This window comes from Corythoichthys intestinalis, chromosome 5 (assembly GCF_030265065.1).
Source record: "Corythoichthys intestinalis isolate RoL2023-P3 chromosome 5, ASM3026506v1, whole genome shotgun sequence".
In the NCBI taxonomy this organism is placed as follows: Eukaryota; Metazoa; Chordata; class Actinopteri; order Syngnathiformes; family Syngnathidae; genus Corythoichthys; species Corythoichthys intestinalis.
Genome location: NC_080399.1, coordinates 61,951,331 through 61,975,735, shown reverse-complemented (window position 1 = coordinate 61,975,735; position 24,405 = coordinate 61,951,331). Strand labels below are relative to the sequence as shown.

The window sequence follows — 24,405 nt, the reverse complement described above, 5'->3', positions numbered from 1 at the left end:
TTAAAAGCACAACAAATTTTAATAATCAGTGTCCAAATTATAAAACGGAGTACTAAAGTCAAATAAAGAAAAAAAAGAAAGGATTACGAGATTAAAGTCGTACTGTTACGAGAAACAAAGTTGCATTACGTAGGAGCAATGTCGCTGGATAAGCCGTTACGTACTTTCCGTAGCGCTTTGCCGCCTCCGATAAAGTCAACAATAAGGAAAGCATCTCGTGAGGCTGTATTTTAGAATCCGTTTCCAAAATAAGGAAATCCTTCATCTTTTAGCGCATCCACATCAAATTATAATCAATTGAAGGATTTATACTAATGCTTCGTCGTAGCTCCCAGCTAAGGTACAAACATGTAAAGTGCATAGCGGCATATTCAGCTACATTACTCCTCACAATAATCCGACTTGAATCTCGTAGCACCGCCCCCCACCCCTCATTTGGCCCCAATACTCTTTCGTATTTATTTTTGAATGTTTTTGCAATGTTGACCATGATATCATAATTGTCCATATTTATTTAATGACATAATTTTGGAATGATTAAGAATTTTTGAAATTTTGAGTTTGATGTAGTTGGAAAGAGGGAGTATTATATACAGTGCCTTGCAAAAGTATTCGGCCCCCTTGAACCTTGCAACCTTTCGCCACATTTCAGGCTTCAAACATAAAGATATAAAATTTTAATTTTTTGTCAAGAATCAACAACAAGTGGGACACAATCGTGAAGTGGAACAAAATTTATTGGATAATTTAAACTTTTTTAACAAATAAAAAACTGAAAAGTGGGGCATGCAATATTATTCGGCCCCCTTGCGTTAATACTTTGTAGCGCCACCTTTTGCTCCAATTACAGCTGCAAGTCGCTTGGGGTATGTTTCTATCAGTTTTGCACATCGAGAGACTGACATTCTTGCCCATTCTTCCTTGTAAAACAGCTCGAGCTCAGTGAGGTTGGATGGAGAGTGTTTGTGAACAGCAGTCTTCAGCTCTTTCCACAGATTCTCGATTGGATTCAGGTCTGGACTTTGACTTGGCCATTTTAACACCTAGATACGTTTATTTTTGAACCATTCCATTGTAGATTTGGCTTTATGTTTTGGATCATTGTTCTGTTGGAAGATACATCTCCGTCCCAGTCTCAGGTCTTGTGCAGATACCAACAGGTTTTCTTCCAGAATGTTCCTGTATTTGGCTGCATCCATCTTCCCGTCAATTTTAACCATCTTCCCTGTCCCTGCTGAAGAAAAGCAGGCCCAAACCATGATGCTGCCACCACCATGTTTGACAGTGGGGATGGTGTGTTCAGGGTGATGAGCTGTGTTGCTTTTACGCCAAACATATCGTTTTGCATTGTGGCCAAAAAGTTCAATTTTGGTTTCATCTGACCAGAGCACCTTCCACATGTTTGGTGTGTCTCCCAGGTGTCTTGTGGCAAACTTTAAACGAGACATTTTATGGATATCTTTGAGAAATGGCTTTCTTCTTGCCACTCTTCCATAAAGGCCAGATTTGTGCAGTGCACGACTGATTGTTGTCCTATGGACAGACTCTCCCACCTCAGCTGTAGATCTCTGCAGTTCATCCAGAGTGATCATGGGCCTCTTGGCTGCATCTCTTATCAGTTTTCTCCTTGTTTGAGAAGAAAGTTTGGAAGGACGGCCGGGTCTTTGTAGATTTGCAGTGGTCTGATGCTCCTTCCATTTCAATATGATGGCTTGCACAGTGCTCTTTGAGATGTTTAAAGCTTGGGAAATCTTTTTGTATCCAAATCCGGCTTTAAACTTCTCCACAACAGTATCTCGGACCTGCCTGGTGTGTTCCTTGGTTTTCATAATGCTCTCTGCACTTTAAACAGAACCCTGAGACTATCACATAGCAGGTGCATTCATACAGAGACATGATTACACACAGGTGGAGTCTATTTATCATCATCGGTCATTTAGGACAACATTGGATCATTCAGAGATCCTCACTGAACTTCTGGAGTGAGTTTGCTGCACTGAAAGTAAAGGGGCCGAATAATATTGCACGTCCCACTTTTCAGTTTTTTATTTGTTAAAAAAGTTTAAATTATCCAATAAATGTTGTTCCACTTCACGATTGTGTCCCACTTGTTGTTGATTATTGACAAAAAAATTAAATTTCATATCTTTATGTTTGAAGCCTGAAATGTGGCGAAAGGTTGCAAGATTCAAGGAGGCCGAATACTTTTGCAAGGCACTGTAAATACACTTTACTTGAGAACTAAATCGGGTGAGACAATACTTTCGGCAAGCGTGTGGATTCAAAAAAGCACATGTAAGGCACCAAAAGTACCAATCCTCAACAGGATTTGAGGGAGCTCTACAGAATACAATCGTCCTGTGAAAAAAAATCTAATGAAGCCAGCACGGATGACAGGCAAAACAGTCATTGGCAATTGCTTCTCACACCAACACACATACAGTGGGGCAAATAAGTATTTAGTCAACCACTAATTGTGCAAGTTCTCCCACTTGAAAATATGAGAGAAGCCGGTAATTGTCAACATGGGTAAACCTCAACCATGAGACACAGTATGTGGGAAAAAAAACAGAAAATCACATTGTTTGATTTTTAAAGAATTAATTTTTCTGAGTGTTTTCTGTAACTCTTCACATGCTTTTCACACACTGTTGCTGGTATTTTCGCCCATTCCTCCATGCAGACCTCCTCTAGAGCAGTGATGTTTTGGGGCTGTCGTTGGGCAACACGGACTTTCAACTTTCTCCACAGATTTTCTATGGGATTGAGATCTGGAGACTGGCTAGGTCACTTCAGGACCTTGAAATGCTTCTTACGAAACCACTCCTTTGTTGCCCTGGTTGTGTGTTTGGGATCATTGTCATGCTGAAAGACCCAGCCACGTCTCATCTTCAATGCCCTTGCTGATGGAAGGAGATTTTCACTCAAAATCTCTCGATACATGGCCCCATTCATTCTTTCCTTTATACAGATCAGTCGTCCTGGTCCCTTTGCAGAAAACAGCCTCAAAGCATGATGTTTCCACCCCCATGTTTCACAGTGGGTATGGTGTTCTTCGGATGCAATACAGTATTCTTTCTCCTCCAAATACGAGAACCTGTGTTTCTACCAAAAAGTTCTATTTTGGTTTCATCTGACCATAACACACTCTCCCAGTCCTCTTCTGGATCATCCAAATGCTCTCTAGCAAACCGCAGACGGGCCTGGACGTGTGCTTTCTTCAGCAGGGGGAACAAATCTGGCAGTGCAGGATTTGAGTTCCTGGCGGCGCATTGTTACTGTGGTCCCAGCTCTGTGTAGGTCATTCAGTACGTCCCCCCGTGTGGTTCTGGGATTTTTGCTCACCGTTCTTGTTATCATTTTGATGCCACGGGGTGAGATTTTTCATGAAGCAACAGATCGAGGGAGATCATCAGTGGTCTTGTATGTCTTCCATTTTCGAATAATTTCTATCACAGTTGATTTCTTTACACCAAGCAGTTTACCTATTGCAGATTCAGTCTTCCCAGCCTGGTGCAGGTCTACAATTTTTTCTCTGGTGTCCTTCGACAGCTCTTTGGTCTTGGCCATCGTGGTGTTTGGAGTGTGACTGAGTTTGTGGAAGGGTGTCTTTTATACCGATAATAAGTTAAAACAGGTGCCATTAATACAGGCAACGAATGGAGCCTCGTTAGACCTCATCAGAAGAAGTTAGACCTCTTTGACAGCCAGAAATCTTGCTTGTTTGTAGGTGACCAAATACTTATTTTCCACTCTAATTTGGAAATAAATTCTTTATAAATCAAACAATGTGATTTTCTGTTTTTTTTTTTCCCCCACATTCGGTCTTTCGTGGTTGAGGTTTACCCATGTTGACAATTACAGGCCTCTCTAATCTTTTCAAGTAGGAGAACTTGCACAATTGGACAACTGTGTCTCTTAATCTAATCCTTCCAAGTGAATCCTTGACCACAAACTGAGCAGGATATAGTTTTTCCCCCAGTGTGGGTTCTTGTGTGTTGCGTTAAGTTTCCCTTCTGAATGGATCTTTGACCACAAACTGGGCAGGAAAAAGGGGTTTTCTCCAGTGTGGGTCATTTTGTGTATTTTTAAGGTGCTCTTGCGACTGAATCCTTGACCACACATTCATCAGGAATTAGGTTTTTCGCCAGTGTGAGTTCTTGTGTGACTTTTCAAGGTGCTATTATGACTAAATCTTTGGTCACACACTGAGCAGGAAAAAGGTTTTTCGCCTGTGTGAGTTCTTGTGTGTTGCGTTAAGTTTCCCTTCTGATTGAACCTTTGACCACAAAATGAGCAGGAAAAAGGTTTTTCTCCAGTGTGGGTCATTTCGTGTATTTTTAAAGTGCTCTTGTAACTGAATCTTTGACCACAAACTGAGCAGGAAAAAGGTTTTTCGCCAGTGTGGGTTCTTGTGTGTATTACCAAGTTCTGCCTGAGAGTGAACCCTTGACCACAAACTGAGCAGGAAAAAGTTTTACTGCCAGTATGGGTTCTTTTGTGTTTTGTTAAGTAATTCTTCTGAGCGAATCTTTGACCACAAACTGAGCAGGAAAAAGGTTTTTCGCCAGTGTGGGTTCTTGTGTGTCTTTTTAAGGTGCTACTATGACTGAATCTTTGACCACAAACTGAGCAGGAAAAAGGTTTTTCGCCAGTGTGGGTTCTTTTGTGTTTTGTTAAGTTTCCCTTCTGAATGAACCTTTGACCACAAACTGAACAGGAAAAAGGTTTTTCTCCAGTGTGGGTCATTTTGTGTATCTTTAAGGTGCTCTTGTGACTGAATCCTTGACCACAAACTGAGCAGGAAAAAGTTGTTTCTCCAGTGTGGGTTCTTGTGTGTTGTGTCAAGTTTCCCTTCTGAATGAACCTTTGACCACAAACTGAGCAGGAAAAAGGTTTTTCCCCAGTGTGGCTTATTGTGTGTTGTCTTAAGTCTGCCTTCTGAATGAACCTTTGACCACAAAGTGAGCAGGGGAAAAAAAATTCTCCAGTGTGATTTCTTGTGTGTCTTTTTAAGGTGCTATTGTGACTAAATCCTTGACCACAAACTGAGCAGGAATATGGTTTTTCGCCAGTGTGTGTTCTTGTGTGTCTTTTTAAGGTGCAATTGTGACTGAATCTTTGCCCACAAACTGAGCAGGAAAAAGGTTTTTCGCCAGTGTGGGCTCTTGTGTGTATTTTTAAGGTGCTTTTGCCACTGAATTTTTTACCACAAACTGAGCAGGCAAAAGTTTTTTCACCATTGTGGGTCCTCATATGCAAACGAAAATTGTCTTTATTAGCAAAGCTTGGAGACTCCACCCCTCTTCTGGCCTCACACAGACCATCTGCACTCTTCAATGGCTCACCCGTCCATCTGGGGTTACCTTCCTCCTCTTTAATGTATGACAGCTCTTCCTCCTCCTTTTTGATTGGAAGTTGTTTATGTTGGCAGGGCTCTGGGTCCTCCTCTTTGATTTGGGGGAGCTCAACATCATCTTTAATGCCAGAAGATTCAGGCTCCTGCCGCTCGGCACCAAGATATTTTCTTAAACCTGCAAGACACAAGATAACCATTGATATATTTTATGGTGTAATTGCCCAGTCTGTCCTTTGTGCAAAACTTTTCTCAAGAAGACTTCCCGGGTCATTTTCAGCGGTATGTAAAAACTGTCAAAGTGTGTCTTAGTGTGTACTAGGCTGTGTGGAGCATCTGCTCTTTTATTTTTTGTTTAAATTCTTCGCGTTTTAGTATCGAAATATTTCGCAAACCCCTGTCACAGTTAAGGACCAAAAAAGCAGAAGAGTTCCTTATCGCGAAAGCAAAAACTGATTATTTGAAAGCCGAAAAATACACATACAGTGGGGCAAATAAGTATTTGGTCAACCACCAATGGTGCAAGTTCTCCTACTTGAAAAGATTAGAGAGGCCTATATTGTCAACATGGGTAAACCTCAACCATGAGAGATAGAATGTGGAAAACAAGTACACCAAGAAACCAGTAGTCCCCTAGAATGGTGGAGAATGTATGATGAAAACTTTCCAAGAGTGAGTCAGCTAGCAAGGCGTTACCTGTGTATCCGTGCAACCAGCTCCCCCTCTGAGAGGGTATTCAGTATAGGAGGGAACATCAAGTCTATCCTCAGAGCAGCAATAATGCCTGCTACTGTGGATAGACTTGTTTTTCTAGCCCATAACCTTTAAGGCAGTGTCTCTCAGATTTATTTGTAATGTTTCTTAAACTGAACATTTTCTTCCTTCATTTTCTTGACATTGTCAGACGCCTGTAAGAGATAATGTAGAAAAGGCTTTGCTTCTTGTTGCTGTCATGCTGCCGAGTGTAAATAAAAAATTAGTTAATTTTTTTTTTTTCATTTAATGTTAGGGATTGCATGTATACCTGAGGTTTTGTACCTTTTACATTTTGATGGCCTCATGTGCAACGTTCTGCATTTTGTTAATTTAAATTTTGTGCAATGTTCCTCATTTTTGGGAAATGCTGTGTGGTAGTTTGTCACCATGCATGAATCTTTGTTCTGACATTAAAAAAATGGTTAAAACATCTGGTTTTGTCAGCTTACAAATTTAAAGTCTGATTTTTGCCCCTGAGTGAAAGAAAAAAATGATTGTGGTAATTATTGACATCGACTGAGGCAAGGCAAGGCAAGGCAAGGCAAATTTATTTATATAGCACAATTCAACACAAGGCAATTCAAAGTGCTTTACATCACATGAAAACCATAAAAATCACATTTAAATCAACACAACGTAAAAACCAAGACAAAAGATCGCATTTAATCACAGAATAAAAATAAATAATAAAAAAAATAAAACAAAAATAGAAATAAAGCAAAAACTACTACTAATAATAATCATTGAAATCACCAATGGAGATAAGCACAAGAGGAATAGAAGGCAGGTAGATTGAAATATATAGACAGTTATGGATATGCAGTGCTAAACAAAAGCGTTTTTAGCCCTGATTTAAATGAGCTAACGGTTTGAGCATACTTCAGACCTTCGGGTAACTTGTTCCAGAGGTGAGGAGCATAATAACTAAATGCTGCCTCACCCTGCTTGGTTCTTGTTCTTGGAACATGCAGAAGACCCGTTCCAGACGACCTTAAGGGTCTAGATGTCTCATAGGAATCTAACAAGTCAAGCATGTATTTTGGTCCAAGGCCATTAAGTGTTTTGTAGACGAGCAGTAGTATTTTATAGTCTATCCTTTGACTCACTGGAAGCCAGTGTAGCGATTTCAAAACCGGTGTAATGTGGTCCAGCTTCCTTGTATTTGTGAGGACTCTGGCTGCAGCATTCTGTACTAGCTGCAGCTTCCTGACTGATTTTTTATCAAGACCTGTAAATATACCGTTGCAGTAGTCCAATCTGCTGAAAACGAATGCATGCATAAGCTTTTCCATGTCTTGTTGAGTCAGAAGCCCCTTAATTCTGGTTATATTTTTTAGGTGGTAATAAGCGGATTTAGTGACGGACTTTAGATGGCTATCAAATTTTAGGTCTGAGTCAATAATTACGCCAAGGTTTCTGACTTGATTTGTAGCTGTAAGTGACATTGTGCTAAGTTGGCTGCTTATCTTTGACCTTTCCTTTTTTGGCCCAAAAATGATCACCTCTGTTTTCTCCACATTTAACTGGAGAAAATTCTGGCACATCCATTCATTGATTTGATGAATGCATTTACTCAGGGAGACTAAGGGACTATAATCATGTGGGGACACAGAAATGTACAGTTGTGTGTCATCTGCATAGGCGTGATAGGAGATGTCATACTGTTCCATTATCTGAGCTAACGGAAGCATATAGATGTTAAATAAGAGTGGTCCAAGAATTGACCCTTGAGGGACTCCACACGTGAATTTGGTTCGTTCTGACTGATAATTTCCGATTGACACAAAGAAATCCCTATCATGTAAATAGGATGTGAACCACTGAAGAATAGTGTCAGTAAGCCCTACCCACTGTTCCAATCTGCTGAGTAGTATGTTGTGATCAACCGTGTCAAATGCGGCGCTGAGATCCAATAGTAGCAGAACAGATGATTTGCCTGCATCGGTATTCCGACGAATATCATTTAGGACTTTGATAAGCACGGTCTCGGTGCTGTGTTGTGGCCGAAATCCAGACTGAAATGAGTCAAAAAGATTGTTTTGGATCATAAAAGTCTGGATCTGTTCAAACACAACCCTTTCGATAATTTTCCCCAGGAATGTCAGATTTGATATTGGCCTGTAATTACTAATGGTTGAGGCATCCAGATTAGGTTTTTTTAGGAGAGGTTTTATTACTGCAGTTTTTAAAGTCTGAGGAAACTCTCCTGTTTGGAGGGAAGTATTTATAATCTGAAGTATGTCTGGGGCTATGCAATGAAAAACAGTTTTGAAAAAGTTTGATGGAAGGATGTCAAGGCAGCATGTTGTGGGCTTTAGTTTCGACACAATTTCTGTTAAAGTGGCATAGTCCAAGAGGCTAAACTGTCTAAGATTGACGTGGGGGACATGTTGGGAGGCATTTAGTGTAACATTTGTTAATCCGGAGTTGCACACAGTCTGTCTAATCATTAGTACTTTGTGTGTAAAAAATGCTGCGAAATTATTACAGGACACCTCAGATGCCAATTCCTGAGGTATTGATGCTTGTGGGTTTGTCAGTTTGTCAACAACAGAAAATAGTGTGCGAGTATTGTGGGTGTTTCTACTAATGATCTCTGAAAAATATGATTGTCTAGCATTTTTCAGTTCCTGGTTGTATTTGCGAAGACTCTCTTTGTAGATATCATAAAAAACTAGGAGTTTGTTTTTTCGCCATCTGCGTTCTGCTCGTCTACAAACTTGCTTTTGTTTTATAGCTAGTATGGCATTTCTCCAGGGTGACCTCTTCTTTCTTGACAAGGTTTTTGTCTTAATCGGGGCAATAGTGTCCATTACAGTCATCACACCGGAACTGAAACTATTTACAAGTTCTTCCACTGGAGCTATTGTAGGGGTTAATAATGAGGCATAGGCCTGTGTGAATAACGCACATGTGTTATCACTTATGTAACGCTTCCTAATATACTCTGTTTCCCTTTTCAGAGGATGGACAGGGGTGGTCATTTTAAACATAATGCAGTAGTGATCAGACAGAGCAACATCATTCACTGTGACCTCAGAGATGTTAAGACCTTTGGATATTATTAAGTCCAGTATGTGCCCTCTGTTATGTGTTGGAACTGTGACATGCTGAGATAAACCAAATGTATCCAAAATATTTAAAAGCTCTCTAGCACATCCTTCTTCAGGATTATCAACATGAATGTTAAAGTCACCCACTAAAACAACACAATCAAAGTCCATGCACACGGAAGACAGTATTTTGGTAAACTCATCAAAAAACATTGTGTTATACTTCGGTGGTCTGTAAATTGTTACCAAGGCAGCTCTGCAAGGGCTTTTTAGCTGAATGACAATATACTCAAAGGAATCAAACTGACCACATGAAATATTCGTGCATTGAAAACTGTCCCTGATCAGACTGGCAACCCCACCTCCTTTCTTATGGGTTCTTGGCGCACTAAAGAAATTGAAGTTTGCGGGGGTTGCCTCGATCAGAACTGTCGAACTCTTATCTTGATCTAACCAAGTTTCTGTTAGGAACAACATGTCAAGGTTATGTTTGCAGATAAAATCATTAATTAAGAAAGATTTGCCAGCTAAAGATCTAATATTTAGCAGAGCCAATTGGAGATGCCAGACTGGATTCACTGGTGAGCTTTGGGAATGACATACTATGTTTAACAGGTTGGCAGAATTTATTGAACGTTTTTTATTTCTCACCAGTCTAGCCCTTTTTTTGTTGTTTATCACCACTGGGATTGTTGAGCATACATACTGTACTCCATAAGGCCCCGGCTTTTGCTGGGACAGAAAAGTCTTTGTAATGTTTTCACAGCCTGGACCCGGTGCACATCATATTGGTGTCGCAAACATGGCTCCCTCCATAGAAGGATAATACCGTGTAGTTCCAGAGTTGTAGTGCTTTGGCTTTGCCCCGAGAGAATTCCAGTGGAGGCTGGTTGGTTTGTTGCCATTTTCCCCTGGCACCTGTCGGGTGTGGCAGGTACAGGGTGGAAGCGAAGACATGAACTTGAGGAGATCAAGAGACTGGTTAACCTTGCTATCTAGACCCATGGAGTCCCAATCAGGTTGACTCATTATTCCATCCAAACTAAGTCGTCGGCGGGGTGGCTTCCGGGACTGTGGGGATTTAGGCCTTGATGAGGCCTTAGCCTGACTGAGTCGGAGGAGTGGTGGCGTCTTGGAGTGTGAGGATTTGGTGCTGGATGGGGCCTTATCCTGGAGTCTGCGGCGTGGTGGCGTCTTGGAGTGTGAGGATTTGGGGCTGGATGGGGCCTTAGCCTGGAGTCGGCGGCATGGTGGCGTCTTGGAGTGCGAGGATTTGGTGCTGGATGGGGCCTCGACAGCAGAGGATTGCACGGTCGGGTCGTTCTCCTCCTGTTGAGCTGATGGAGCCACTTCTTGAGTCTCGTCTGAAGGGGGTCGATCACCTGCTACCAGGGTCTCCTTCCGTTGAGGCAGTGGAGCCTCAGCAGAGGAGGGTTGGTCACAGCCTGGCGGGGACTGAGAAGAACATTTTTATCGTGATAACAATTTTTTGCCGGATCGCCCATGCTTAAGTCAAATAACAAGGAGTGGACACACTATCAGATAAAGACTAAATGGATTGCACTTGCCTGGCTCTGCCAGACTATTCTCCACTGAGAGAAATAGTCTGGGAACCATCCCATTTACGGCATTTTCGAGCAGATACAAAATCAATCGACAAATCAGATTCGTTTATTTGCGTGACGTGTTCTTCACGAGCAACGTCACTCTTGCGCGTCGAAAGTCGTCTCTTCAACAACACAGATGGTGAACGGCAGAGCCGAGAATATGTTCCAGTCCACGGTAAAATCAGTTTTAAATGACCAAAAACACATCGACACGAGTCATTGACAACAGTCTGTCTCGCGCTAGCCATGTTGAATAAACTCCGCTCTCTTCGTATGTTTACTTCCGTGCGCAGGTCCCTCGTCCTGCCGTCGCCATTTTACTAACGTCACGTCTGCCTGTCGCTGATTGGTCCACTCCGCTGTCTGTTTGCTGTGGCTTGCTCCGCCCTGGAAATTGTATCCGAGTGAATGGTGGCCAGACTCAATAGCTGGAACAGCGGTGAGTCTGGTGTACCAGGCAAGGATTGCACGACCACCACCAAATGACAATTCCGGCAAGGACGTACGTAGGTTTGCATAGGGACAGTAGGGACAAAACATTACCAACTTTTCAGGAGGCTCAAATTGTCCCCACCAACTTAAGTCGTTCCCAAAACGGTCCTCAAGGACCACTGTAGGTCCTGGTTTTTGTTCCTACCGATCGAGCACAGACCATTTAACCAATGAGGTTTCTGCTAAAACAAGCAGCACCTGACTACAATCAACTGATTTCACTTGTAAAACACCAGATTTGTACACATGTGTCGTCCTGTTTTGTTGGAAAGAAATCCAGCCCCCACAGCGGCCCAATGTGGAATAGTTTGGGCACCCGTTTTAAGCAATCTTGCTTGCATTATATTATGACATTAGTAATATAGGTCATTTAGATTGTCTTTCCATGTGTTTTATGGATAGAATTCACCCTACTATTATTAAATGAATTATTCTCATTATGGTCAGATTTATATATACCCCTTTTACTTGCTTTAGACCTCATTCACGTGACGTCACAACATCGCCCCCTGACTTGTGCCGCCATATTGTCCGTCAGCTGATCGTGTTTACATGTTACCACTAGTACATTCCTCCTATTACTGCGTGTTTTTTTGCTTGTCTGAGGAATCACCGCCTAGTAAACGAACCCAAAAACCTTCCTGACAATCGTTGACACATTTGAATTTTACAGAGCCCCTAAGGTGACATGAAAGAAGAAAAAAAGACAGAGGGAAAAAAAAAAAAAAGTTGACGTTTAAAAAAAAAAAAAAAACTGTGCCCCAAAAGGGACACGGAAGATTTTTTTTCTTCCAAAGCAAAAAAACAAAAATCACGGAAGTAAAAAAGATTGAGGTCGAAGCAAAAAACAAAAAATTTCACACCGAGGCAATTTTTTTACATCGATAAAAGTTAACATCGAAGCTGTCCGGAGTATAGCAATTGGTTGCTAATGAAGTCAAGAAGGACCGCCAAATCACAGAACGTATTCCGACGAAAAGGTCCGGCTGAGTTTAAGACTCGCTTCAAATGTCTTCTGCTTATTTAGAAATCGTTAACATTGTTTAATCAAAATGGTGAAGGCATGTGTGGCGGTTGGTTGCAGTAACAGGGAAGATAAACGGAGAGAGTTGAAGTTCTATCGTATACCGAGTGACCCGAAGAGGAGAGTGAGATGGACTGCTGCAATTAGACTGATTAAACTGAGCACCAAACGATCACCAAAGACTATGTAGTGGCCATTTTATATCTGGTAAGATGCATTTAAAATATATTTAGAGGGTTTTAGGCATTTAGGGAAGAGGATCGAACACACGACCTCACATTCAGCGGCGTATATCAATCATTTATTTTTGGACATGGCAATCCAGGTACTGACATGTTAGCGAGAATAAAAGATTCTGAATTGAAAATTTTGTAACTCACCTTCCCGAGCACAAGATGCCGAATTCTCGTGGACAAGGATCTGTTTTACCCAACCAGCTACGAAGTATTTATAAGCCTCCAAGCTCTTAAAGTTTTTCAAACTTTCGTGAGGATAGGCTGACTTTGTATGGACAAGATAGTTGTAGATATCCGGGTAGGAGATGTCAGACAGAGACGGCGAAGACAGCGGGTCGAAAAACATCGATTTGGGCATCAAATATGGATCTGGCGACTGGATCGACTGAAACGTTTCCAAATAACGGCTTTTATGCAACTCATCCAATGAGTTTACAGCGTCTGAACGCACCGGGGCTTCCATAATTTGCAAATGAACCTATCTTTAGAAACTACAATCATTGACAATACGGACACACGATGACGGACAATATGGCTGCACAATAAAGCGATCACGAGATAGTGTGACGTAGGTGAATGGGGTCTATTATGTACCGTTCGTCTAAGAGGAAGGATAATAGAAGTCATTTTCGGCCACCACCAGCAGCAACCACTGTAAGTAATGTAAAAAGACGTCAATATTGGGGCCGGTGGCAAACATTCCCCTTAATTTTGCTACTGACAGTCAGACCTGCATCAGATTAGCATAGATTAGATTAGCATTATACTGTGTGAACTTGTCAACCTGTGAAACTCGAGTACACTGCAAAAATACACCTCCTTAAACTAATTCAATTCCCTTGTTTGAAGTGTAAATCTACTAGAAATAAGTGAAACTATCTGCCAGTGCTTCAAGTAAATTTCAATCAGATTTCTTGAAATAAGAAAAAGAGCTAGCTGAAAGTAAAAATGACTTATTTATGGTCCAACTATAAATTTGCAGTATGTTTTCTACTGTTATCGTTAATTGAACTAAGAAATGTAGTGAACTCTGCTGGAAACTATAGAACCAGCAAAACATGATTCAGTGTGCCTGAACGATATATCGTTAGTTTTTTTGTTTTTTTTTAAATCCACAAACTTTTGTTCTGCTTCATGCGCTCTGCACAGCCTCCCTCCCTCCCTCTACCTTGTTTGATCTTGCCAGAGAAGCAGACTTCACATGCGCCGCATATGTCAGTCATCGTTTAACTTGTTAAATAGTTGCATTAAAATGCAATAAACGCCAGAAGGGATTTCGAGGAGTTTGGAATTTCTGCATGTCGCTCCAGGAGTCACAGCAAAGGTAGGTAAACGGAAGCATTTAATAAAGTCAAGCATTTTTTTACTTTAGTTCTTTATTCATGGTTAAAAATGATTTGGTGGGACAGCTATGTTTAAAACTGATCATAATTATCACATTCGAGGTGCTTAAAACCCATTTATTAAAATGTATACTTTTTTAAAATCCTACTTTGGGGGGTAAAAAGTGAAAACACATGTCTTGTATGTATCTCTTTCCAATGCTAAAGCTGAATAAATACATAGAACACACACCAAAAAAAAAAAAAAACTTTTTTTTGCCCTACTATGCGGTTTTTCACTTATTACGGCGGGTTATGGTCCCCATTAACCACGAAAAACAAGGGATCACTGCAAACTGTGGTCAAGGTGAATCATCCAAAGTCTTTCCAAACAGCTATTCAAGTCATCTAGTGAAAATTCCTTTAAAAATATACAGTGCTGCTCAAAAGTTTGTGAACCCCCTCAACATTTTGGAATTTTCTATTATTTCAACCTGATTTCCTAATCAATCAATTAAGTAGTTTTTTTTTGTTTTTTTAACAGTTGTGTTGTCGAGACTAAATTAAAAAGAGTTTTCATCAACTGATGTAGGTGCAAAATTGAACTGTTTGGTCACAACCAAAACCGCCATGTCTGGCGAAAAGTCAACACTGCATACCACCAAAAGAACCTTCTCCCAACAGTGAAGCATGGAGGTGGGAATGTCAAGATCTGGGCTTGCTTTTCATCCTCAGGACCTGGACAACTCCACATAGTCCAGGGAATCATGAATTCTGAGGAATATTGTCAAATCCTAGAACATAACCTGACGCCATCTGTTTTGAAGTTAAAGCTTGGCAGAAGGTGGATCATGCAACATGATAATGATCCAAAGCATTCCAGCAATACAACCAAGGAATGGCTGAAAAAGAAGAAGATTCGTGTTCTGGACTGGCCCAGTCAAAGTCCTGACCTAAATCCCATTGAAATGCTGTGGCGGGACCTGAAGCGAGCAGTTCATGCCAGACGCCCATCAAACCTCTCTCAACTGACTGCGTTCTGCAAGGAAGAATGGGCAAAAATCCCCCAAAGTAGATGTGAGAGGCTGATTAGTCACTACAGAAACCGTTTGGTTGAGGTAATCTCTGCAAAAGGAGGCGCAATATCCTATTAACTGAAGGGGTTCACATACTTTTGCACACATGATATCTGAGTTTTTCTTAAATCAACCACTTTTGTTAAATAAAGAATGACAATATAACTATTTCTTTTGTTTCAGTCCATTATTTGGAATGTCAGTATTGTGGATTTGGGTATAACTTAACATTTAATAAGGTTATTTTAGTTTTTTTTACAAAAAATCTGACCATCGCTGTGGGGTTCACAAACTTTTGAGCAGCACTGTATATACTTTTTTTTTTTTTTTAATATCGCAATATAATATCGCATTATATCACAAACCCCAAAAATCGCAACAATAACTTTTTCCAATATCATTCAGGCCTAGTTGACAGTCCCAAAAAAAAACACATGCTCCCTCTTTTCTTCTTGTGAAGGGCCTGGTTTAGGAGGAAAGAAGGCTACAGCATGTTGAGACTGGACACATTTACAGCTTATGCAGACATTATTTACCGATAATCATACATTAATCATAATCAAGATAAAAAGTTTAATCCCGATTGAGAATTGAGAGTTTTTTTTTTCATAATTGCTCAACCAACTGATGCACTTCAGAGATGAAAATAGGGGAAAAGCAGATGAAAGACAAACAATTGAAGCAAGGTATAACTCTTGTGAAGGACAATGTAGGCCAACATGTTGTTCCATGTATAGGTTCAGTAGTTACCTTCCCCTGCACCCCCCCCACCAAAAGAAAAACAACCACTGTAAATTTTCTCTATATAAAGCAAGGGGGAATACCCCTATTTTAGATAAATGACTTTCTCCCATGAAAATAATAATATATATATATATATATATATATATATATTTTTTTTTTTTTTTTTCATTTTTACGTAGGAAACACATTGGCATATTCGTGGGAAATGTAGCCCTGACCCCCGTTCACCTGATCTGTTTCGTCTTATTAATGTCCTATCCACAGCAAAAAGTGACAGTGTACATGCAGGTCATGCTGTTATAGCGCCCCTGCCAATGTTGAGACCAAACCTACGCCCTTGAATTCTGTCTTCTTAAGACAGAGCTCTCACTCCCCTTATTGTAACTTGATACTCACAGAACGGCGAGTGTGATGTGGCGTCGTCACTCTCTGAAGGTTGAGCGATGAGGCCGTCTGCTCGGGATCCTTCTTTTGAACTGCTGCTGCCACCCGGAGGCTCCGCCCCTCTGCTGCCCTCACTCGGACCGTCATCTTCAACCTTCAAAGGCTCAACAGTCCACTTGGAGATGTCCTCCTCCTCCTTTTTAAGGGGATGAGGCTGCTGCTGCTCCTCAATGCAGGGGTTCTCAGCTATAATGGAATACTCATCCCACTCCTCTTTAATGTGGATCAATTCTTCTTCCTTCTTCTTGATGTGTAATGACTGTTCCTCCTCCTCTTCTTTGATGCTAGCAGCCTCCTGGCGTTCAGGACGATGCGCTTGACTGACATCTGCAAGACCCAAGACCATCATCACACATGGGCCAAATCTTATTTCTTCATTTGTCATATTCAGTCTCCCAAATATTTATTACTTCAGAAATATTCTGCCGTGATAATTTTGTATTTATTCATATCTTGTTGGCATCCGCTATGACACAATGTAGTTCTATATGCTTGACATCACATTTTAATAACTAAGAAACAAACATTAAACAGTCATCTGATGACAGTAATGTCATCACTCGAAATTAATATCTCAACCCCCCCCATTTACTGCAAAACGAACCCGAAGGGGTGCCATTCATTCATACTATGTTTGCGCTAATTGTTGGGACACCCCTCTGTGATTGAGAGAGTTGGTACGCTTGTCAGCCACAGGAGTTGGATATGGACGGGCAGCGAGAGTTGTCATCACTCGAAATTAATACCTCAATATCTATAAAACGATAGCGGCAAAAACAAAACTTTTTACAGCACAAGTGTAACACAAACCAATGGCAACATTTCGGGTCCATTTTAAAATAAATAGGGGGCTGCGTGACATCATCACCCCAAATTAGTATCTCAATATCTCAAAATGAGAGCAGCACAAATGAAACTTTTTATAGCACAAACCATTGACACCATTTTTAGCCATTTTAAATGAAAATGGGGGTCTGGTAGACATCAGATTGACCTAATTTAAAAAAAAAAAAAAAAAAGGATTGTATATATTTAAAAAACGATAACAAGAACAAACAAAACTTTTTACAGTACAAACAAGCAGAAATGCAGCACAAACGATTGGCATCATTTTTAGATAAATTTGGGCAGGGGAGAGCAACTTCCCAGAGGTGTCGACATTCTATTCTATGCTACCTAATCGCTAATCCTGGCACCTACAATCTCATTTACCTCAGTATGCCTAATTGCAGCATGCACAAACTAGGAGTGCAACGGTACAGGTCGCCCATGGTACAATCCGTACCTCGGTTTTTGGGCCACAGTGCTGGTACGTTGTGCGGAAGGAGAACAATTCCTCCCCCAAAATTCTCTTTATTTTGCTTGTCAGCAAAAATTTCATCATGTAACAACAGTTTAAACACTATAGAGTAAAATGGATTAGAAAATTAAAACATAAAAAATGTAAACAAATAAACTTTCGAATGTTGAAATTAGGGTTGGGAATCTCTGGCATGAAGCCAATTCGATATATATGTAGATACACAGGTTACGATTCGATTCAAACACGATACATTTTTACGGCCGACCGATTCGATACGATTCAATACAGTTTAAGAACGATACGGTTCGATACAAAGTGAAAACGATACGATAGTAAACATTTGTTGTTTGTGTTCGTACAGTATTTTAAACATATAAAAAAGACCACATTTCTAATAGCAAAATTAAACAAAATTTCATACCAATGTTATGTTTTATTTTTTTAATGAAAAAAAAAAAAAAGGCTTACTATATGACCGTCATTTTGTTGGATGGGATTGATAATAAAATAAAATTCCAGTGACAGACAACAATAAAGTGCAGTAATTCAATTACTGTATTTCGTGGTGTTTCGAACACAAGAGATAAGTAATTTAAGTGCAAACTTTCAACGTAAACATCTTACAAACAAAAAATATTAATTATATGCAGCAGCTCTAGAAAAAAAGAATTAAACCTGCAATCTTATCATAAATAAATAATAAATTATGCTTTACCACTGGTATAATTGGGGGAATAAAAACATGGCATTTTAGACAGACAGGTCAATAATCATTACTTTAACCGTATACACAGCACTCTTTCACTTATGCCTGTGCTTCCACATTTTTTTATTCCTCATCACTGTCCATATCTTTTTTGAAGGGCAGATTTTTTCTTGAGGAAGATCAACTAATCCACATGTTAATGTTCAAGTAGACTGCGTTTCGTGAAAAAAAAAAAATCTCCAGAGGTCGTGCTACCCTTTCCACCATTGTAGTAGGTTATTTTTCAGGGTTAGAAACTCATGATCTCCGTACCGCTCCACACTTCACACTAGCTCTGTCCCATGCAAACAGATCTGGCTGCCTTCTTCACTTCAAAGTCCGACTTTTGTTTTTCCTGGGTGCGTTGAAAACCAATTGCTGCACCTCGCTGGCGTCGGTGCTCAAACTGTCCATTGTTTTAGCATGTTGCTTCCTTGCCACTACTAGTTTCGTTCTCGTTTTGGGCTGTGAAGAAAACGCTACGCAGCGTGCCTTACAGTGGTTTTGTTAGCTCTCGCGTTGTTATGACACGCCCGTGACAATCGGGTAATGACGGCGACTAGTAGCGGTTCTGCCGAAATGCATGGGAAGTTGTGCGTGTGGTCTCAATCTAAGTGCGCTGTGTGGTGAATGACACAAGCGCAGCATGTGAAGTAAAAGCTAAATTATCATCCCATTAAGCAATGCATTGAACTAGGCATTAGAAGCCGATTCTTGTGCTCGCGATAGCCGAATTCTATCTCTACTATCAGTTCATTGAATATTTAATGGCTAATTACTGTCGAATGGTAACTTTACTATCGATACAGCTGTATCTCTCACATGTAAAACCGGATATCCGGTCGTATCGGTTTATCGTTCTCAAGCTTAGTTGAAATGCCTTAAACCCTTGAGTATACACTATACAGCAAGGGTCCTCAAATACAAATCTTGAAGGTCCACAATTATTTTGTTCATACAAGCATGGGTCCATTTATTAATGACGGTCAAGTACAAGGCAGGTTGAAGGTGGTTTTCTTTTGACCAAACAAAAATACAATGTACATTCTGATTAAATAAAAATAAATTAAAATATTTTCTTGACTTAAAATAAAAATACAAAAAAACATGCAAGTACAATGTTTACACATGTACACTCAATAATTGACCAGATCTGTCATTAAGGTGCAAACAATAACTACTGACAGTACATTTTGTAACTGTAAAACACCGCTGGACAAAAAAGTAAACATGTACAAGTAGTACAGTACATGTTCACCTGTTCAGAACATAAATGACAAGCTCTGTCATTAAGGTGCAAACGTAACAATTATTGACAGTTACTAACTGCAAAACACTGGTCAATGAGAGAAATGGCATTTGGGGGTCACAAAGCTGTTTACTCACATCATCAGCCAGTACTTCAGTGCGTCTTGTGGTTGATAAATCTGAGAGTGAGATTTGTTTGATTTTTGTTGTATTTTCCTCCTTTTCTTTCCCTTTGAACATTGCTGTCATTACTTCAGTCATAGACTATTTTATTATTTCTCAATTAGAGAACTGCTTATGTTTGACCAACACCTAGACAATGAGTGAGCACTCCGTAGCAATTTGTTGTTGTGTCATAGATTTAACAATAACCTTGCTTGACTCTATATGGCTGCTTCAACCTGTTAATTTCTTGACTTCTCAATTCTGATTTAGGAGGAAACATCTTCTAAAGAGCTGTGCTCTTTAACATAATGGCGTTTCACATTTTCACTTTTTATCAGAGCAACTGTCTTTTACTCATTTGCTCCCAGAAACGTATAAATAAGTTCTATCATTAAATGCTTCACTGTCCCAAAAACGTATTTATACGTCTTTTGCGTTTTTTTTTTTTTTTAAGAAGCATATATAGCTTCCGCTCTATCTGAAAAACAAACAACAACACTCCAAACCCGTTTTAAAGCAATAAGCGCTGGCGGCATGATGCCAGGCGGCGCTCCGACCGAACAAAACAACGGAGAGGACGCCTGGGAGGCCAGGCGCTGGACAACCGAGCAAAACGAGTGAGACCCCCAGTGCAGTGGCTCCGCAGAAACGCAAAAATAATCCATCTTTGTGAGACAGACAACGATGAGGGAAAAGTTGACACGGCTGATGTAACGACAATGGTGTCATCTCGGCGACAAACCGTCATCTCTCAGTAGTCATGTGTGAATAAATTGTTACTTTGCTATCAAAAGCTCTATTTGTCTGGTTGTTCATGGTATTTTGTAAAAAGAAAACATTATTCAGATGTTTGGGATGTAACTAATGCAAAAAAAGCTTTGTTAAAGTCAAAGTTATGTTTGAAATGTATGCGTTTACAAAAAGCTTATTTTCTGTTTTTTCATCAGAAATTGGAAAATTGCTAAAACTAGGCCATTTTCTAATGCTGATTTCTAAAGAATGACAAAGGATATGAACTTCATTTTTTCTGCTGAAAGAAGAGTCTAATCTTTCTTTTGGTGGGTTCCAATGTTTATATAGCAATAGAAAGAATTTTCTGTGGGCCTTGCAAAATCAGTCAAAATCCAGAAAAACGGCTGGGAGTGAAGGGCCTTACTCTGGTGAAAATGGCTGGGAGTGAATGAGTTAAGCATATTAAGCACATAGGTTTGGTCAGTGCTTAATTTTTAAATCATATGGTGCCGGAACGCAAAGTACATATGACAGCGCAGGTATGACGAGACAGGTACAGGTTCCAGAATATGCACAGAAAATTGTGCTGAAACAACACGCAAATGCCCACTTGCCATGCTGTGGGACTTACCTTGAATCCTCGAACAAATCACTCCTGAGACAATCCTGTTTGTATGCGGTATAGCTTTCGTAGTTTTTCAACAGAAATCCGGCATTAGATTGCTGCGTGCGTGTTTGTGAATTTCTCCTCTTAATGTGGGTGGCCCCCTACTTGAATGTGAGGCGCAGTGCATGACCGATCTGACCCGTCAATACCATTATGAAGTCTATGGGTGGTTGCAAGGACAGAAACTGGTTTTTCAGCCTTGTGTGTGTTTTTCACCACGTTATTACAGTATTATTATTATGGCATTCCTTCACATGCAAGAAGGAATCATTATTCTAGCTAGAGCATTTGCGTGAATGTTGCCCATCGTTTTTCATAGTTGCGCACTTTGTCTGTTTTGCAGATATTTTCTCCAGTGTTATATGCTCCATGACTAAATTTAGCCATTGGTTCATGTTAATATTTTGTTTATTTTTCCCATTTAGCAATATATTTTTTTTTGTTTAGCAATCATTTAAGTTGCCAGTAGAGGACCGTCTTGATTATTTGAGATATTGACAGCCTTCAGAACGCCAAGCAAAGATATGGAGACAGTGGGTTCCTACAGTTCAAAAGGGATGAGAGGTACTTTGTTACCTGCAGCCAGATCTGTTGTTCAGGTTCACACTGCCAAATAGCATACAAATATGTATCTGGAGTATTTTCCTGACAGTTTGGACATTTATTGGATTAGGAAACCCCCATTTTGTACGTATTAAATTGTGCTGCATGACATTTATGCAGTATTTTAAACTGCGTAAATTGCAGATTGCTATTTTTAGTCGTTGTAAATGTATTTTTACTGATGTGTCCAGCAAGTATTATCGGACGTTACTGGAAGGTCGTTTCTCCATTTTCGATTGGTAAATATGTAGAATTCTTACATGAGAATAATAAAGTGCTTTCCATAAAATTAAAATGAGTGAGACGATCAGAAACAAAAACCGTAAAGATACAATGAAAACAAAAAAAACAAAAAAAAAACAAATAAGAGCATAAACAGCACAAGTCACATATTTTGCATCTGTAAACATTCAAATTATAATGTATCGTATTTGCAAGACAATGGAGTCAAAAGTCAACTTACTCACCTGACATTTTGGGACTTGATATTTGCTTGCTCGGTGACGTATTGATCACAAGCTAGGGGTGGCTAACCTAAGCAAGGCCTCGAAGTTCCAACGTTCATCCAGATGACTCGAAACAGAAGCGAGATTCATTGAACGGATTCTTGGCGTGTCCGGAGATTTATGCCACTTTTTAATGGATTATTTTACGTCATGGGGCCAAGGAGAGATGAAAAGTGGATTGTCTTCAAAGCACGACTGTTCCGAATTGCACTCGGACGCGACGGCGAGTATTGATGACGTCATGTCCGAAAGCGATTTGTTTTTTTTTTTTTTTTTTTTTTTTTTTTTTTTTTTTTTTTTTTAAATATTGAACAATAGGTTATTGTCTCGGACGTTTCCGGCGCAATGCATTTCGGGTTTTCGTGTATTGCACAACAACAACAAGCCTGCGACGTTTGTGGTGACCCTTTGTTGACATAATTCATCCACCGTAATTGTGTGTCTGATTGGCCGAGCGCGTTACCGACTGCGTCACAGTCACGTGACTAGACACTATAAAGAGCCGCGCGCGTTCCGGTTCAAGAGAGAGTGTACGAGAGTTCAAAGCGAGCAATAAAGACTCTTAACCAAGCATACTGCTTCACTGGTGACCCCGAGGCATTTTTGAACACTTTCGGCAATGGCGGCTATTAGCTTTTTCGAGCTTCCGATGTTTTCCGAGTCTTCTGCGGCCGCATGGTTCGCTAACGCGGAGGAGCAGTTCGTCCTCCGTGGTGTTTCCGACGACACCATGCGCTTCTACCACGTGGTGGCCGCGCTCGGGTACTCAATGGCGGTCAGAGCACAGCGCTTCGTGGTTTATCCGCCGAAGGTGGGCACACGGGGCTCAAGGCGCACCTCCTCAAACTTTTTGTACCGTCATACAAGTTGACTTCGTTGACGCCCACGGTGCCCGCCTCGAGAGCCCTGCTGCCCGAGGTACCCGCCATAGATGGCGGCTCTTCCACCGCGGTTCCTCGCAGCCGTAATGCTGTCCCGTTACCCGCGCCACCGCCGCGCGCTTCCGCTCTGGCACTTCCCGACGCCAACGTTGCTGTCTCGCCTCCGGCCCCGCTCTCGCTCGCCTCGGCTCCATCGCCGCTCTCCGTCGACGCCGCTGCGCCCGTCCCTGGCTTTCCCGGCAGCGGCGCCATTGCGCCCGCCTGCGGCCTACTCGACGACGGTGCACCCGCCTGCAGCCTACTCGACGACGGTGCGCCCGCTTGCGGTCTACTCGACGACGCCCACCGCTGGACTGGCCATCGGGCATACCGGGCATTTGATGGCGATTTTGGGCCGGTCCTGATTTTTTTTTTTTTTTTCCCCTAACGGTATTAATCACATTGGTACACAAAACTGGTAGGTCGGCCCATCAGTCAAGATTCGTTATGGGCTGGACCAATTACAAACGAGGGCCGATGCCCCCTCCCTCTTGATCAGAGGTATCAGATATACATTAATCAGATATACAGAGAGAGGAGATAAACAAAATGGATAACTACAAGAAAAGGAAAGGAGGAGCGGAAAAAATTAGAGATAGAAAGAGACAAGCCCTTCATGCGGATGCCGCTAAATGTGTTAAAATAACACAGATGTTTGCCGGTGGCGGAGCTTCCTCTTCAGCGACAGCAGCAACCGCAGGTTACGATGGCGGGGGTGGCCGTCAGGTGGATGAGGGGAAGGGGAGGCAGGAGGAGAGACCCGCGGCCACCGGCGGTCCGAGTGGAGGGGAATCTGAACTTCAGGTAAGAAGTGTTGAACTGCAGTCTATCTGGTTCAGATATGAATTAAGCGTGGGTGTAGTTTATTTTCATTGCGCTAGCTAACTCTTAACACCGCCAGTAGTTATAATTAGGCCGTTAAGCAATTTAGCTAGCTGTGCATGCAAACTAACATGATGGGGTTTCTCTAATGCTGGACGGTTTCTATGATGCTATTCTAGTTGTAATTATGTTAGTGCTTAAGTAACTTTATTTTATTAATTTAGTTAGTTAAGTATTATCTCTATTTGTTAGGTAGTTAAAAACTTTATAAGGTCGAGCGGACGCGCCGGCGCGTCCGAGCACATAACTTTTTTTTTTGTAAGACAACGCAGGCAAGATCTAGCCTGGTAGTTTCCATTAAAACTTCTGTCAAAAGTGCGAAATCTCAACTATATGACAGTTTATGAGTGGTCTCAATTGGCCAAGTTAAACCATATTTATGATAAGTCGATCACTCCATACTTTTCATGATTATTTGTTTCACCTTTGAAGAGATTGTGCTATACGGTCGTACAAATTCTGTCATAATGAGTCATGAAGTATATATACACCAACAAGACAGTGTGAAAGCATTGTCACAAGAA

At 40.9% G+C, this 24,405-nt stretch overlaps 1 protein-coding gene across 1 annotated transcript; it reads right to left on the bottom strand.

The window, feature by feature from the left end:
- Positions 1 to 2,153: 2,153 nt before the first annotated feature.
- Positions 2,154 to 22,295, bottom strand: LOC130916709 (gastrula zinc finger protein XlCGF57.1-like). Its single transcript, XM_057837612.1, has 3 exons — positions 22,041 to 22,295; positions 16,063 to 16,437; positions 2,154 to 5,534 (listed from the first exon to the last, which is right to left on the bottom strand). Exons 1-3 carry the CDS (start codon positions 22,045 to 22,047, stop codon positions 4,129 to 4,131), a joined length of 1,788 nt encoding a protein of 595 aa, XP_057693595.1. The 5' UTR covers positions 22,048 to 22,295; the 3' UTR covers positions 2,154 to 4,128.
- Between the last annotated feature and the right edge of the window lie 2,110 nt (positions 22,296 to 24,405).

What these genes read in the sequence shown, in the direction of transcription:
- LOC130916709 (XM_057837612.1), bottom strand. An exon ending in CACATCACACTCGCCGTTCT is followed by an intron (nt 5,535 to 16,062) that starts GTGAGTATCAAG and finishes TGTGTCTTGCAG; the next exon opens with GTTTAAGAAAATATCTTGGT.